The sequence below is a fragment of the Symphalangus syndactylus genome, chromosome 10 (assembly GCF_028878055.3).
Source record: "Symphalangus syndactylus isolate Jambi chromosome 10, NHGRI_mSymSyn1-v2.1_pri, whole genome shotgun sequence".
NCBI lineage: Eukaryota > Metazoa > Chordata > Mammalia > Primates > Hylobatidae > Symphalangus > Symphalangus syndactylus.
Window position 1 is genome coordinate 35,436,203 of NC_072432.2, and position 15,713 is coordinate 35,451,915.

The 15,713-nt window shown below is 38.2% G+C and overlaps 1 protein-coding gene and 1 non-coding gene across 2 annotated transcripts in view; both read left to right on the top strand.

Annotated features, from left to right (window-relative positions):
- The first annotated feature begins 14 nt into the window (after positions 1–14).
- Positions 15–15,713, top strand: part of UBE2D3 (ubiquitin conjugating enzyme E2 D3) — a 71,848-nt gene continuing 56,149 nt past the window's right edge. Inside the window, exon 1 of the mRNA XM_055296880.2 lies at positions 15–211. Within this exon, the coding sequence (XP_055152855.1) occupies positions 182–211 (30 nt within the window). The 5' untranslated portion in view covers positions 15–181. The remainder of the gene's footprint in view (positions 212–15,713) is intronic.
- Positions 8,175–8,278, top strand: LOC129492446 (small nucleolar RNA U13). The gene has a single exon (XR_008660893.1). It is a non-coding gene; the product is annotated as a small nucleolar RNA U13 (small nucleolar RNA).

Sequence of the window (15,713 nt, forward strand, 5' to 3'; positions counted from 1 at the left end):
GCCGGGCGCCGATTGGCGGCGGGCGAGTGACGTACGCTCGCGGCGGACTGCCGAGCCGCGGGAACTGGCGGGTAGCGAGGCCCTCCTCGGAATCTCGTGTGAAGGTGTTGGGCCTTTAACGTCTGTAGATGCTGGAGACCAGCAGAAAGGATACTGTGTGCGATGAGATAAGCATGTGAGAATGCTTTCTAACCGAAAGTGCCTTTCAAAAGTGAGTCTCTCTTGCTGTCTCTACTTCGTCCCCTCTCGCCCCGCCTCTTCCCCTACAGTTTGGGTGTTGTGGCCCTAGGGTTGCATACTCGCCCATGAGTATCCTACCCCTACCTAGGACCCCGGTGCCTAATTTTACTCCTTCACCCAAAAGGCCAGGCTTAAAAAAATAAAAATTAAAATATTTTAACTAAACCAGGAACTGCTTACATCTCTGCCCCTTGGCAACTGAACTGCAGCCCTGGCTCCAAAAACCTTCTCTGGTTTTTGCCACTACAGAGAAGATTCATAGTAGTCCTTCCTTAGATATTTTCAGTTCCTTTCCCTTCGGGAAAGTGGTAAAAGAATCTAAAGCTGGTCAGGCGCGGTGGCTCACGCCTGTAATCCCAGCACTTCGGAAGGCGGAGGCGGGTGGATCACGAGGTCAGGAGTTCGAGGCCAGCCAGGTCAAGATGGTGAAACCCCGTCTCTACTAAAAATACAAAAATTAGCCGGGCGCGGTGGCGGGTGCCTGTCCCAGCTACTCGGGAGACTGAAGCAGGAGAATCGCTTGAACCAGGGAGGCAGAGGTTGCAGTGAGCCGAGAATGTGCCACTGCAGTCTAGCCTGGGCGACAGAGCAAGACTCCGTTTCAAAAAAAAAATCTAAAGCCTTACGTATGGTTTTCTTTATGTTGCAAGGCTTCTGCTGAAGTCTAGCGCAGGGGGTCTTTATGGCTTCCCTAGGCCCCACTGGAAGAAGAATTGTCTTGGGCCACACATAAATACACTAACACTAATGGTAGCTAATGAGCTAAAAAAAAAAAAAAATTCATAATGTTTTAAGAAAGTTTACAGATTTGCATTGAGTGGCATTCAAAGCCATCCTGTTGGGCAAGCTTGATCTCAAAGGTTTTAATTTTTTTGTTGTTGTTACAAGGTTTCGCTCTATCGCCCAGGCTGTAGTGCAGTGGTCATATCATAGCTCATAGCAGCCTCTAACTTCGGCTTAAGGGATCCTTCTGCCTCAGCCTTCCAAGTGTCTGGGTTTACAGGCGTGTGCTACCACACTCAACTAATTTTAAAAAATTTTGTGTGTATGTAGATGGAGTCCCATTATATCGCCCAGGCTGGATAGTTGTTTTTATTAATATGTCTAAAAGATTTGAAGGGTAAGAGGAGAAAATTTCAATCCCTTGAAATAACTTTCTTGCTATGACTTTGTTTCATATTTTGGCTGAAGTCAAAATGTCCGAAGTCGTGCACTTGCTGATTGGATAATGTGTGTGATATCTTAATAACATGCCTCATTATTTACAGTTCTACACTTAACAACATATAATAACGAACTGCTCATGGTCCAGTATTTCATTGTGTATGACAGTGTAACAGCCAGTTATAATAAATACTTTCTATTTTTCCCCTTGGTATTTTTATTTTACAGTGAGAAAAGGAATTTTTTGAAGCAATCTTTCATTCTCTGGACTGTATACATTTAGTGTTTGTCCTTCACTAAAAAAGAATAACTATCAGTAATAGAGTTGACCAAAATCTAGATTAAATAATTTTCTATCATTATAACCTGTTCAAAATTGTTAAAGTAAAATTTACAACGGAAATTCTACAAAGATGTTTAGATACAGGTTCATGTTTTTGAGCTAGGGCAGTACAGAAGATGGTACATACAAAGTGATGTTTAAAAGGTTGATGGGATTTCCTTTAGAGAACTTTAAGTTTGGAGGTAAACCCTGGAGCTTTTTTATCCTGAAGATGATGGAACTTGAATATCCTTGTCCTCTGGACTATTCTGTTAGCTGTTATCTTTAATCTCTGTGGATCTAATGTAGAAGCACCGGGTACAACTAGATACCCTAGTTGAGGTAGGGGTAGGTTGGAAGTGGGGTACATTAGGAAAAGAAAATCTGGAAAAGGCCATTACCTATTCGCTTCTTCTCTTAGAGGATCTGTCATCTTGACAAGGGCAAGACTTGCTGTGTTGAGTTCATTTTTCCCCTTGGTATTTAAAAGTGAGAAAAGGAAAGAATTTTTTTAAAGCAACTTTACATTCTCTAGACTGTATAAATTTAATGTTTGTGATTGTTGTGCGTTAAGAATAAGACCTCCAAGCAGTTTTTCTTTAAATAATTAAAAAAAATACATACCTCAATTTAAAGGCATAACATAGTAAAATGCTCAAGTGCCAAATGTACAGTTCCAGGTAACCACCACCCACATCAATATATAGTATGTTCAACAGAGGCGTTTTTAAAAAGTGACCCTTCCAACCACATCCACCACCATTACTACTATTCTGTATTGCTGTGCATGTTTTTGACCCTCACATATAAGTAATTTTATAGTATGTAATTTTTTATGGCTGGCTTCCTTCCTCTTAGCAGTTTATGTGAATAGCTGGTTTGCTATTTTCAAGTAGAAAAAATGTAGTGAATGCAAGTCTATATGGATAAAACTTTTTTGGGAGGCCTTGAAATTCAGAGAACAGGTGTGGATCATATATTAGGTATTCTGATGCATTACATGAGCTATGCGAATGTATAAAAGGAGATAATACCTAACTCCACCAATTTAAAAATCCTTATTATCCACTTAAAAGGAATATTTTCTTAAATTCCCTTTACTTAAAATTTAAATCCTGTTTTCATTTATATTTGTATTTCATTTCCACAACCCTGCCTTCTTGGCTGCAGATGAAACATGGTCTAAAGATAATATTGCTCTAAATAGATGTAATAGGCTTATCTGACCACCTTATGAGATAGTGTTTTTAGATTCCATCTTTAAAAGACATAAAGAAACTGTGGTCAGAAAAGTCAGGATAAAGTAAATATGTAAATACAGTTAAAGGAGTCATTATTTACTTTCAGGCACTTGAGCGAGGATCACTAATCCTCTGCCTGTCCTAGCTAGGCCCAAGACTTTTATTTCTTTCATGCTTTTTTTCCCATTAGGTCATCCAGTGCCCCAAATTCAAATATGATCATTAAGATATAGGCCAGGCGCAGTGGCTCATGCTTGTAATCCCAGCACTTTGGGAGGCCGAGGCGGGCAGATCACAAGGTCAGGAGATCGAGACCATCCTGGCTAACACAGTGAAACCCCGTCTCTACTAAAAATACAAAAAATTAGCTGGGCGAGGTGGCGGGCGCCTGTAGTCCTAGCTACTGGGGAGGCTGAGGCAGGAGAATGGCGTGAACCCCCAGGGGGCGGAGCCTGCAGTGAGCCGAGATCGCACCACTGCACTCCAGCCTGGGCGACAGCGAGACTCTGTCTCAAAAAAAAAAAAAAAAAAGACTGTAGACTCTTGGAGCCACACTGTTTGGACTACAGTTCTGATTCTACTAGGATAAATTATATAACCTGTAAAAATGTAGGTAATACCTACATCTTAAGGTTGTGTTGTGTATATTCACTGAATTAAGACATAGATAGCAATTAAAACAGTACCTGGCACATAAACATGCATAGTTAGTATGATATTTCATCATCATCATTTTTTTTTACCTCATTATCAACTCATCTTTTTTTATTATTAGCTGCACCTTGTTTTTTTCACAGTGGTTGGTCTAGATCTACATGATCAATGTAATTATGTAATGTGTCAATACTAAAAACATGGCTATTGAGTATGTAAGATTGTTACTAATATAAAATGCTTAAGGAACCCCATGCAGATTTCTGGAGCTCCTTCTCTAGATGTGGTTTGTTTGACCCCTCCAAGTCTCATATTGAAATTTGATCCCAGCTGGGCACGGTGACTCACACCTGTAATCCCAGCACTTTGGAGAGCTGAACCGGGCAGATCACTTGAGACCAGGAGTTCAAGACCAGTCTGGCCAACATGGTGAAACCCCATCTCTACTAAAAATACAAAAATTAGCCAGATGTGGTGGCACACACCTGTAACCCCAGCTACTCAGGTGGCTGAGGCATGAGAATCACTTGAACCCAGGAGATGGAGGTTGCAGTGAGCTGAGATTGTACCACTGCAACCAGCCTGGGTCACAGACTGAGACTGTCTCAAAAAAGAAAAAGAAATTTGATCCCCAATGTTGTTGGTAGGGCCTAGTGGGAGGTGTTTGGTCATAGGGGTGGTTCCCTCCTGAATGATTTGGTATAGTCCTTGTGATAATTAGTTCTTACTCTGTTCGCTCCTGTGAGAGGTAGTTGTTAAAAAGAGCCTGGGGCTGGTCTCGGTGGCTCACGCCTGTAATCCCAGCACTTTGGGAGGCCAAGGTGGGTGGATCACCTGAGGTCAGGAGTTTGAGACCAGACTGACCAACATAGTGAAACCCTGTCTCTACTAAAAATACAAAAATTAGCTGGGTGTGGTGGCACACACCTGTAATCCCAGCTACTTGGGAGGCTGAGGCAGGAGACTCACTTGAACCTGGGAGACGGAGGTTAAGCCAAGATCGTGCCACTGCACTCCAGCATGGACTATAGAGTGAGACTCTGTCTCAAAAACAGAAACAAAACAAAACAAAAATACAAAGAAGCCTGGGCATACCCATACCCCTCATTTCTGGCCTTTCTCTCTCACCATGTGAACTGTGTATTCATGGGCTCCTCTTGCCTTCTGCCCTCAGTGTAAGCAGTCTGAAGATTTCACAAGAAGCAGATACTGGCCTCATGCTTCTTGTACAGCCTGCAGAACCATGAGCCAAATAAACCTCTTATTTAAATAAATGACCCAACCTCAGGTATTCCTTTATAGCAACCCAAACAGACTGAGACACATACTACAAAAGTTAAATGTACTGGACTTCTTAACAGTAGCTCTGGAAGTTAAAGGGCAATTCTTAAAATATCTGAAGAAAAATTACCTATAATTTAGAATTCTATACCAATCCAAACCAAGAACCCATTATGAAACTACAATAAACTCATTTTCAAACCTAAAAGGTTTAAAAATACACAATCTACGCATTCTCTTCTCAAAAAGCTAATAGAGGATGTGTTCCACCTAAATGAGGAATAAACTAAGAAAAAGTAGGACATTTGATCAAGGTATAAGAAACCCAAAATAAGAGAAAGGTAAAAGGAATCACAGATTGATGGATTGGAAAAGTAGACGAAATTAATGGAACAACTAATATGCTTTAACAAATTAAGAGGATACTTACAGTGTACTATAGGTTGGGGTTAAATTAATGATTATCATATGAGAAACTAATCAATTTTTTTTTAAAAAAATTATTATTAAATGTCTATTCAACATTTTAAAGAGATAAACAAATTTTTTTTATTAGAACATTTTGATTTTGGTGTTTGGTGTTCTTACTTCCCCTTTGTGTATGAGGAACTACATTTGGAACTGCCTTGCCTTAACCCCACAGTTTTAAGAGGAAGTCCAGCAAACTAGAAATAAATGGAAAACTAAAGAAACAAAACTGGGATCTATAAATCAATAACATGGCGAAACTATTTTGAAATCACCTTCCATAATACTTTGTGGTACTAAAAACTAGCAGTATATAGAATTATCTATATAGCCAAGGTGGGAGGATCACCTCAGGCCAGGAGTTTAAGGTTACAGTGAGGTATAGTTATGCCTCTGCACCCCAGCCTGAGCAACAGAGTGAGACCCTGTCAGTCAATCCATAATAAATAAATAAACAAGCAAACACATGATAGAATAGAGTAAGCTCTGAAGAAAGCTTTTCTTTCCTATAATTCTATAAGTGTATACTGACATACCACTTTTGCAGTCATTGACTAGACAAAGATTATGGTTACAAAGCAAATATATACATAATTGTATATGCATATGTATATGCATATGTGCATAATTAAAAGCTTAATTCCATAGATCTTTGAAGTTTCTTTTTTCTGTTTTGGAAGCCATCTTTTTTGCCTTAGAAATTTCATGGTTACTGTAATCTGCAAATATAGTCATTAAATAATAAAATAACAAGGCAGATTCTTGTTTACCTCAGAAGTTTATGGAACTAGCTACTCCAAGCACTGATGAACTAGGCATTAAGAAGGAACCTGTATAATGCTTTCCAATATTGTAGTTGTGCACAGAATAAATGTGAGTTTAATAATGTTACCTTATATATTTAACTGTTTGTATTTTGCCTCTGAGTGACTAAACTCAGAGATAGCATTCTGTGTGAAATAATACTATTCAGATTAAAGGCACCCTGACTGACATCAGCAAGTTGGTGGATTAGTAGGTTCCAGCCCTCAAACCCCTGCAGAAATACCAAATACCGTTTTGGGAGCCTGGGAGACCTGCTAAGAGGTTCCAGCACCCCAGTAGAATGAAAAACTCAGAATAGACACATTGAAGAGGGTAAGAAAAACAGTTTCACTTTACCTACATCCTTCTCCTCCAAGGCAGCAGAGTTCAGTGCCAAGAGAGGCCCTTTTGGCCCATGAGTTCTCCCAGGAAGGAAAGTAAGAGTCAAGTGAGTGCCCAGCTTCCCTAGCCTTGCGTGGTGCCGCCCAAAAGGCTCACTTCTGTTTTTCCCTATCCAGAATACTGAGGGACTCTTCACAGATGAATAGTCTAGGAATATCTAGGAGAAGAGAAAAGAAGCAGAGGCTCATAGCAACCAACACATGATTCTTCAGAGCTAGATGTGGAGTCTGCTAACTGGCTTGCAGACTCCACCATAGGCTCACCCATGAGCCCTACAGGACACTTCACCTGCAGAACCCCTCAACTGACAAGCACACCCAACACTCCATGCACCCACCCACTAGCCAACAGCCCAACCTCCCCTATAGATAGTGTATGCAGGCCCCAGCAGATAGCACACAGATATCAGCAACTGGCTCCTGCTGGATTGGAAGAAGGCACACTACCTTGAACACTCTGGGGCACTGCACTAGAGAAAATAAAAGGAGGTTCTCAGCACATAGTCTAGCTTTGTGAGATTGAAAGAAAGCACACAATCCTAAGACTTCCCCTCCCAAGACAGAACAAGAGGAATGGAATGGGCATATCATAGGAAAGGTCTGAGAGACCTTCAGAATCTCTAGTCAGGCTGACTGGTGATCGTCTTTCCCTTCTGAAGCTAGTCAGTAAAGACTGGAGGAAGTGACTCTTCAAATGCAAAGGTAGAAGGCAAGGCTTAAAGGAACACACACACACACACACAAACACACACACACACACACACGAAAACATGACAGCCAAAGGAACAAATTAAAGTTCTAGCAATTGACCCCAAAGAAACAGAGACCTATAAATTACCTGATAAAGAATTCAGAACACTCACCTTGAATCTCAGTGAGCTAAACGAAATCAGGAAAACAATACATGAACAAATGAGAATTTCAACAAAGAAACCATTAAAAAATCTAATTCTGGCTGGGCGCGGTGGCTCACACCTATAATCCCAGCACTTTGAGAGGCTGAGGCGGGTGGATCATGAGGTTAGAAGATTGAGACCATCCTGGCTAACACGGTGAAACGCCGTCTCTAATAAAATTACAAAAAAAATTAGCCAGGAGTGGTGGTGGGTGCCTGTAGTCCCAGCTACTCAGGAGGCTGAGGCAGGAGAATGGTGTGAACCTGGGAGGCGGAGCTTGCAGTGAGCTGAGATCGCGCCACTGCACTCCAGCCTGGGCAACAGAGCAAGACTCCATCTCAAAAAAAACAAATCAAATTCTGAAACTAAAGAACACAGTAACTGAACTGAAAAATTCAAAAGTGAGCTTCAGTGGCAGATTCAATCAAGCAGAAGGAAGAATCAATGAACTTGAAGACAGATAATTTGATATTATCCAGTCAAAGGAACAAAAAGAAAAAATAATGAAGTAAGCCTACAGGACCCTAAACCAATATGCGCATTATAGAAGTGGTAGAGCAAGCAGAGAACGAGAAAGGAGGCAGATTGCTTATTTAAAGAAATAATAGCAGAAAACTGCCCAAATCTGGGGAGGAAAATGAACATCCAGATCCACAATTCCCAAAGAATTCCATGTAGATTGAACATAAAGATGTCTTCACTGAACTTTTTGTGGTTCATAAGCATGATGATTGGGTTTTCATGCCATTGTGTAAGATGTGCCTTTCTCAGACCTTGCTAAAACACTAGCACATTACCTGTCGGATATGAAAATTTTTTCACTGAGACACATTATAATCAAATTGTCAAAAGTTAATGACAAAGAATTTTGAAAGCAGCAGAGGAAAGCAATTTGTCATGTACAAGGGAGCTCCTATAAGACTTTCAGCAGGTTTTTCAGCAAACCTTGCAAGCCAGAAGAGAATGGGATGATATACTCAAAATACTGAAAGAAAAAAAGCCTCCTAACTAAGAATAATTTACCCACAAAGCTGTCATTCAGAAAAGGAAAGATAAAGACTTTTCCAGAAAAAAAAAAGCTGAGGGAGTTCATCACTAGACCTGCCTCAAAAGAAATGCTAAAACTGAAACTAAAGTTGAAGTACTTCAAGTGGAAACTAAAGGATGTTAATTAGCAACATGAAAACGTGAAAGTATGAAACTCCCTGGTAAAGGGAAGTATAGAGTTATGTTCAGAATACTCTAATACTGTAATGTAATGGTGGTACATAAAATCATTTTTAACTCTGAGTTAAAAGTATTAAAAATAACTATAGCTACAGTAATTTGTTAATTGATGCACAATAAAAAAATGTAAATTTTGACATCAATAACAATGTGAGAGAGGATAGATGAGTTAAAGTGTTGAGTTTTTGTATGAGATCTAAGTTGTTATTAGCATAAATGATTAGAATGTATCCCCAAACTAATTGTATTATATACAATATATACAGCTTTACATGTCAATCATACCTTAATAGTTATTTTTTTAAATTAACATGCTCTTTCCAGAACCATTACTTTATAGTGAGTAACTTGGAAGCTTTTACTACATTATTAATGGATATAAATAGAATATTTTTTTAAGTTGAAAATGAACTCATCTTGTGTCGTTTCTGAACATCTTCATTTGATACTCCTAGAGATGCCAAACCTATTTCTTGTAAAAATTGAGCAAGGAAATACCAGGATCCACAAGTAGTGGAACATGTCCCAAAAGTTCATCATACATGTCTCTGAAAAGAAAAACATCACAAAGAACCATTATACAAGAAGCCTTAAACTACCACTGGTGGTAGAACAAAACTTAAAATCCCAAATATAACCTTGTTACTATAATAAAAATACTTTTAAGTCTGAATTTCAGATTCATCTTACCAGCATTTTGAGCTGTATGATAACACACTATTTTAATAAAATAGCCACTACTATTTTCAAGTGCTTACTATATGCCAAATCATGGTGTTTTATTATGTACATTATGTGTTTTAATTCTCAAGACAAACTTAAAGAATCAAAGTAACTTATTAGTGCAAGATCCTATAGAGCAGACCGCTGCCTCTTTTTGTAAATCAATTTTTATTGGAATATGGATACACTTAACAAAAGAGATTAAAGGCATCCCATAATAACTTGGTAATGGCTGATCTTTTAAGAAAATACAGGCTGGGCACAGTGGCTCATGCCTGTAATCCCAGCACTTTGGTAGGCCGAGGCGGGTGGATCACGAGGTCAGGAGTTCGAGATCAGCCTGGCCAACATGGTGAAACCCTGTCTCTACTAAATACAAAAAAATTAGCCAGGCGTGGTGGTGCACGCCTGTAATCCTAGCTACTCAGGAGGCTGAGGCAGGAGAATTGCTTGAACCTGGAAGGCAGAGGTTGTAATAAGCTGAGATCGCGCCACTGCACTCCAGCCTAGGTGAGGGAGTGATACTCCCTCACACACACACACAAAATAAAACTGAATTAAAAAATACATATATACGTTACAGAAATCTGGAAATAAACAATTTAAGAATATAAATAAAACTAAATACAGTAGATGCATTTCCTGGTTCCTCTGTGTCATGTTAACTTTAAAAAGAAACAACATGTTCAACATGTTATGGCTATTAGCATCTTTTCAGCCACATTTCCGTTTGTTCTCATAATTTTTATGCATATTGTTTTTTCCTACTTTTGATTAACACACTATGTTTGATACATGATTTCTTTATATTACAAACTTTAAATTCCACTCAATAATTTTTTTTTTTTTTTTTTTTGAGACAGTCTTGCTCTGTTGCCCAGGCTGGAGTGCAGTGGCGCGATCTCGGCTCACTGCAAGCTCCGCCTCCCGGGTTCACGCCATTCTCCTGCCTCAGCCTCTCCGAGTAGCTGGGACTACAGGCGCCCGCCACCACGCCCGGCTAATTTTTTGTATTTTTAGTAGAGACAGGGTTTCACTGTGGTCTCGATCTCCTGACCTCGTGATCCACCCGCCTCGGCCTCCCAAAGTGCTGGGATTACAAGCGTGAGCCACCGCGCCCGGCCCACTCAATAATTTCTAATGTGAAATTTTCTTAGGTATTAGCAAACCTATTCAAAGTAATTTTATTTACTACCATAGTATAGCCCTTTATTATTTTATGTTTGGGCCATAGCAACAGTCTACCAGATATGTGACCTCTAACCTCCAACTTTAAAATATTCTATACAAAGCTTTAAGAATAGTTTTTCTAAATGAAGTTTTTTCAAAGACTTTTTAAAGAATAGCTTTAAATTTACAGAAGAATAGGGCAGAAAATACAGATTCCCATATGTCACCCTCTAACCCAACACACACCATTTCTCCTATTAATATCCTGCATTAGTGTGGTACATTTGTCACAACTGATGACCCAGTACTGCTACATTATTAACTAAAATCCATAGTTAACATTAGGGGTCACTCTGTGCTGTATAGTTCTGTCAATTTTGACAACTGCATAGTGTCATGTATCCACCATAATAGTAGCATACATAATCATTTTATTACCCTATAAATGCCCTATGCTCCACCTATTTACCCCTACCAACTCATACCCCTGGGTAACCAATTATCTTTTGTCTCTGTAGTTTTGTCTTCTAAATAAAAATTTTCATGATATTTAAAACCTCAGTCTCTGGAGTAGGGCCATATGTGTGAATGAAAAAAGCAAATTGTAGAAAGTATGTATAGTATCCTATTTATAAATTTTAAAAATTACATGTATTTGATTATACATAGAACATTTCTGGAAGGATACCTAGAAAAATAACTTCTGAGGAAAGGAGGAGAGACAGTGGATGAGGCCTTTTACTTTCTACTGTCCTATTTTGTTTGAATTTCTTTCCATATACGAATATTATAATTTAAAATATTTTAATTATCAACCTAAAAATATCTCTGGATAAAAAATTTTTTTTCAAAGCATGAAAGCACTAGAAAGCACACAGGAAAAGTTTTGTAGAGATTTTAACTGCACAAAAATATTAAAATTCTGTATCTCAAAAGCATCATAAGATCCGATCCACCTGCTATTTATCTATGATGTTCTTTATTTTTTAATTTTTTATTTATTATTATTTTTGAGACAGTCTTGATCTGTTGCCCAGACAGGAGTGCAGTGGTGCAATCTCAGCTTACTGCAGCCTCTGCCTCCCAATTTCAAGAAATTTTTGGTGCCTCAGCCTTCCGAGTAGCTGGGATCACAGGCTTGCGCCACCATATCTGGCTAATTTTTGTATTTTTAGTAGAGACAGGGTTTTGCCATGTTGGCGAGGCTGGTCTTGAACTCCTGGCCTTAAGTGATTTGCCTGCCTAGGCCTCTCACAGTGCTGGGAGTACAGGCATGAGCCACCATGCCCAGCTATGATCCTTATTTTAGCTCATACTTTTCCACACCTAATAATCTCACATGGCTTTATGATTTCTTGTTCACTCTTCACATATTACCAACCTTACCGCAGCCCTGCATCTCTGTGGCTCCTATTTTAGAATAGGTTTCATTTTAAAATGGCAACCCTTTTATCAGTCCCTATCTACCTACTCTGCATTGTTTTGGTAGTAAATATTACCTTCTAAAATTGTTTATTATTATTTGTATGTTTTTGTCTCTGTCCCCCTTGCCATGTCCCACATGAACAAAATTATTCACCTATCTTGTTGACTGATGAAACCTTAGTACCTGACACTTGGTAGGTGTTCAGTAAAAAACTACTGAATGGACTTGGCACAGTGGCTCATGCTTATAATCACAGCACTTTAGGAGGCCAAGGCAGGATGATTGCTTGAGGCCAGGTGTTTGAAGCAGCCTGGGAAACGTTGCAAGACCTCATCTCTATAAACAATATTCTAAAAATTAGGTGGGTGTGGTGGCACACACCTGTAATCCCAGCTAGCAAGGAGGCTGAGGCAGGAGGATTGCTTGAGCCCAAGAGTTCAAGGCTGCATGAAGTGAACTATGATTGCTCCAGCTTGGGCAACAGAGTGAGACCGTATATCTTTACAAATTGTGTTGAATGAATAATTGAGTTATTAAAAGTATTGGCATATCCTATTATTCTACTTCTGTTGGTATATGTTGTAGAATTTGTTGTGTTTGATAGTGATCATACTCCTCAGGTGTCTAGATACTTTGGTTCACAAGCCATGTTCTCCTAGTGTTATCTACTGCCCCTTCTAATAATGGATACAAAGGTAGAGCAAAATGGCAGACCCTAGTTTTTATCCCTTCCCACAAGTTTAAGGAGCAGAAAGCAAGAGCTCTAGGCAACCACAGAACTGATGGTCTCTCTTTGCTACTGTTTCTCTAGTAAGGATCTCTGTTGAGATCCACAGTCCAGCAGCAGAAGGCTGTTATAATTTATCAAAATTCTGGCAGCAGGGAAGGAGTGGAGGGGTGAATGCCCCAATATTCTATAGTATCTGGCAGCCCCACTTTTTCACTGGCAACTCACTTCAATTAGGTCCTTTATCTAATCCTACAGGAGGCCTGATTTGTTGCTGGTGATTTCTGTAGCAATCAGTAGTTTGGCACTGATTGTCCCAAAGCAAAGTGGGGCATGGCGAAACAGTATTTCAGAACTTACTCCTAACACTAACTATGGTTTCCTCTAAGTTTTTCATCTTATTCCTCAAGCTTTTGCTTCCTTCTTGTTTCTGTTGTTACTCAGGGTTGATTTGGAGGGAGGAAGACAATAGCCTTTACTAGTTTTTCATTTTTTCAGGAACCATATGTAAGAAACTCACTTTAAATATAAAGACATAGATAGGTTAAAAGTAAATAAAGATCTGCCATGCTAAAACTAATAAAAAGAAAGCTGGAGTTGCTATATTGTCAGACAAAGGAGATTTTAGAAAAAGGAAAACTGTCAGGGATAGAGAGAAGCATTACATAAGTATAAAGAGGTAAATTCTCCAAAAAGAATTAACAATCTTAACATATATGCACCTAACAGCATTAAAATGTGTAAGGCAAAAACTGATAGAACCACAAAGAGAAATAGACAAATCCAGTATCACAGAGACTTCAATATCTCTCTTTCAATAATTCATCCAGCAGGCAGAAAATCAGTAAAAATTGAACTGTAGTATCATTAATCTACTGGATCTAGTTGACATTTATAGAATACTTCATGTAAGAACAGCAGAATATACATTATCTTTAAAAAATATACACATTTGTCAATATAAAAATAACCTTTGTTTAAAAAAATATCTAAACGAAATTAACAGATACACAACAAATTTAGAAAAATATTTGCAAGGAGGTTTAATCAGGGAACTCAGAAATTCACATGAAGGAAACAAGCAATTCAACAGAAGAATGGATGGGCAAATAATATGAATTCAGAGAATAATAAATCCAAATGTGAAAAGAAGCTCAGAATCAGGAGAAATCAGGAAAATGCAAATTAAAATAATAAGATGCCAGTTAGTCTAACAGACTGACAATTTTTTTTAATTCAACTAACATTTACTGAGTGCCTAATATGGGACAGACACTGAGCTAAGCACACCTCTAATTTAGTGTTCAGAAAGTACTGTGAAGTGGATCTTATCCCTTTTATTCAGCTGATGAAAGGATCATAAAACTCACAGTAGGGGAAATTGAATTCACTCTATAGGAGCTACTTTTCTTTTTGAATAGATAGTTCATTCAAATAGTGTATGTGTAGAGAGAGAGTGAGATGTTTTGAGTTTCAGTCTCCCCTGTGATCTCCTGTTCACCAATTTCTCATAACACCACCACCTATCCCATTCATACTTTTATTAGTTTTTTGCATACCTTCCCAGAGATTTTACAGAAAAATACAAATTTATATTATTCTCAATTTTAAAAATCAAGGTAACAATATATACATTGTCTACATATATTAGTTTACAATATATCTTAGATTTATGTAACTCCATAATGAGATTCCTTATCTTTTAATGGCTGCTTAGTATTCCACTACATGAATGCCAGAATTTATTTTACTAGCCCTTATGATGGACATGGGCATTGTTTTCAGTCTTCGGCTTTTAAAACAGTATCATTGAATAATAATGTACATAATTTTGTCTCACATGTTCAAGATATCTGCTGGATAAATTCACAGAAAAGAGATTGCTAAGTTAAAGATGGGTGTGTTTGTGTGTGTGTGTGTAATTTTGACAGATATTGCCAAATTTCTCTCCATAGGTGCTGTATAAACAGATGAGAGTGCCCCCACAGCATTGTTACTAGAGTATGTTATTCAAACTGTTGGATTTGGGACTAATAAGCAGAAATGTTTAATCTCAGTAAAATTTTACTATGCATTTCTCTTGTCACAAGTGAGGTGAAACATCTTTTCAGACTGGGAAAAATGTTAAATGACCAACAGCAACTATGGCTGGTGAGGGGTCCAAGTAAAAGGGTATTGTTATAGATAGCTGGCATAAATGTGAAATTTTTCAACCTATTTGTAAAACAGTCTGGCAACCTGTATTAAAATTTTTTAAGCTACAAATATCTTTTGTCCTTGCTATACCATTCTTGGGAATCTGTTCTATAGAAATAAAATACATAAGGTTCTATTCACAAAAATATTCATAGTGGAAAAAAGGGTAACAAAATGAAAGCTAATCAGTAGGAAAACAGCAGAATGAATTACAACTCCTGCATCCTATAAAATATTATACAGCTATCAAAAGGAATTAATTCAAGTTGTATGAGTTGTCATTTCCAGATATTGCTAAATGAGAAAAAGATGGAGAAAAGTGTAGGATCTCAATCTGTAAAACAAAATACATCAATACCTATAGAGATGTTTACATATTTGTGTGTGCACATACAGATATTTATATTTGTAGATGTATATATATACATGAACATATATATACGAGGGAATGTGAAAAACACATATTACTTGGGATTGCAGGTTTGCTTGCTCTCAGGTCAAAATAGTAATGACATAAGATGTAAATTTCTTTTTCTCTCATAGTCCAAAGATAATCAGTTCAGGACTGATAGAGCAGCTCTGGATATTAGGTACTCAAGCTACTTTTAGCTTTTTAATCTGATCTACTCAATATGTGGCTTCAATTTCATGGCCTAAGATGGTAGTTCCAGCTCCTGCCATGATACATTTGAGAATAGGAAATAGTAAAAGAGTATACCTCTTCTAAGGGCATATCACAGAAGTTGGAGCCACCATTTCCACGTATGACCCAT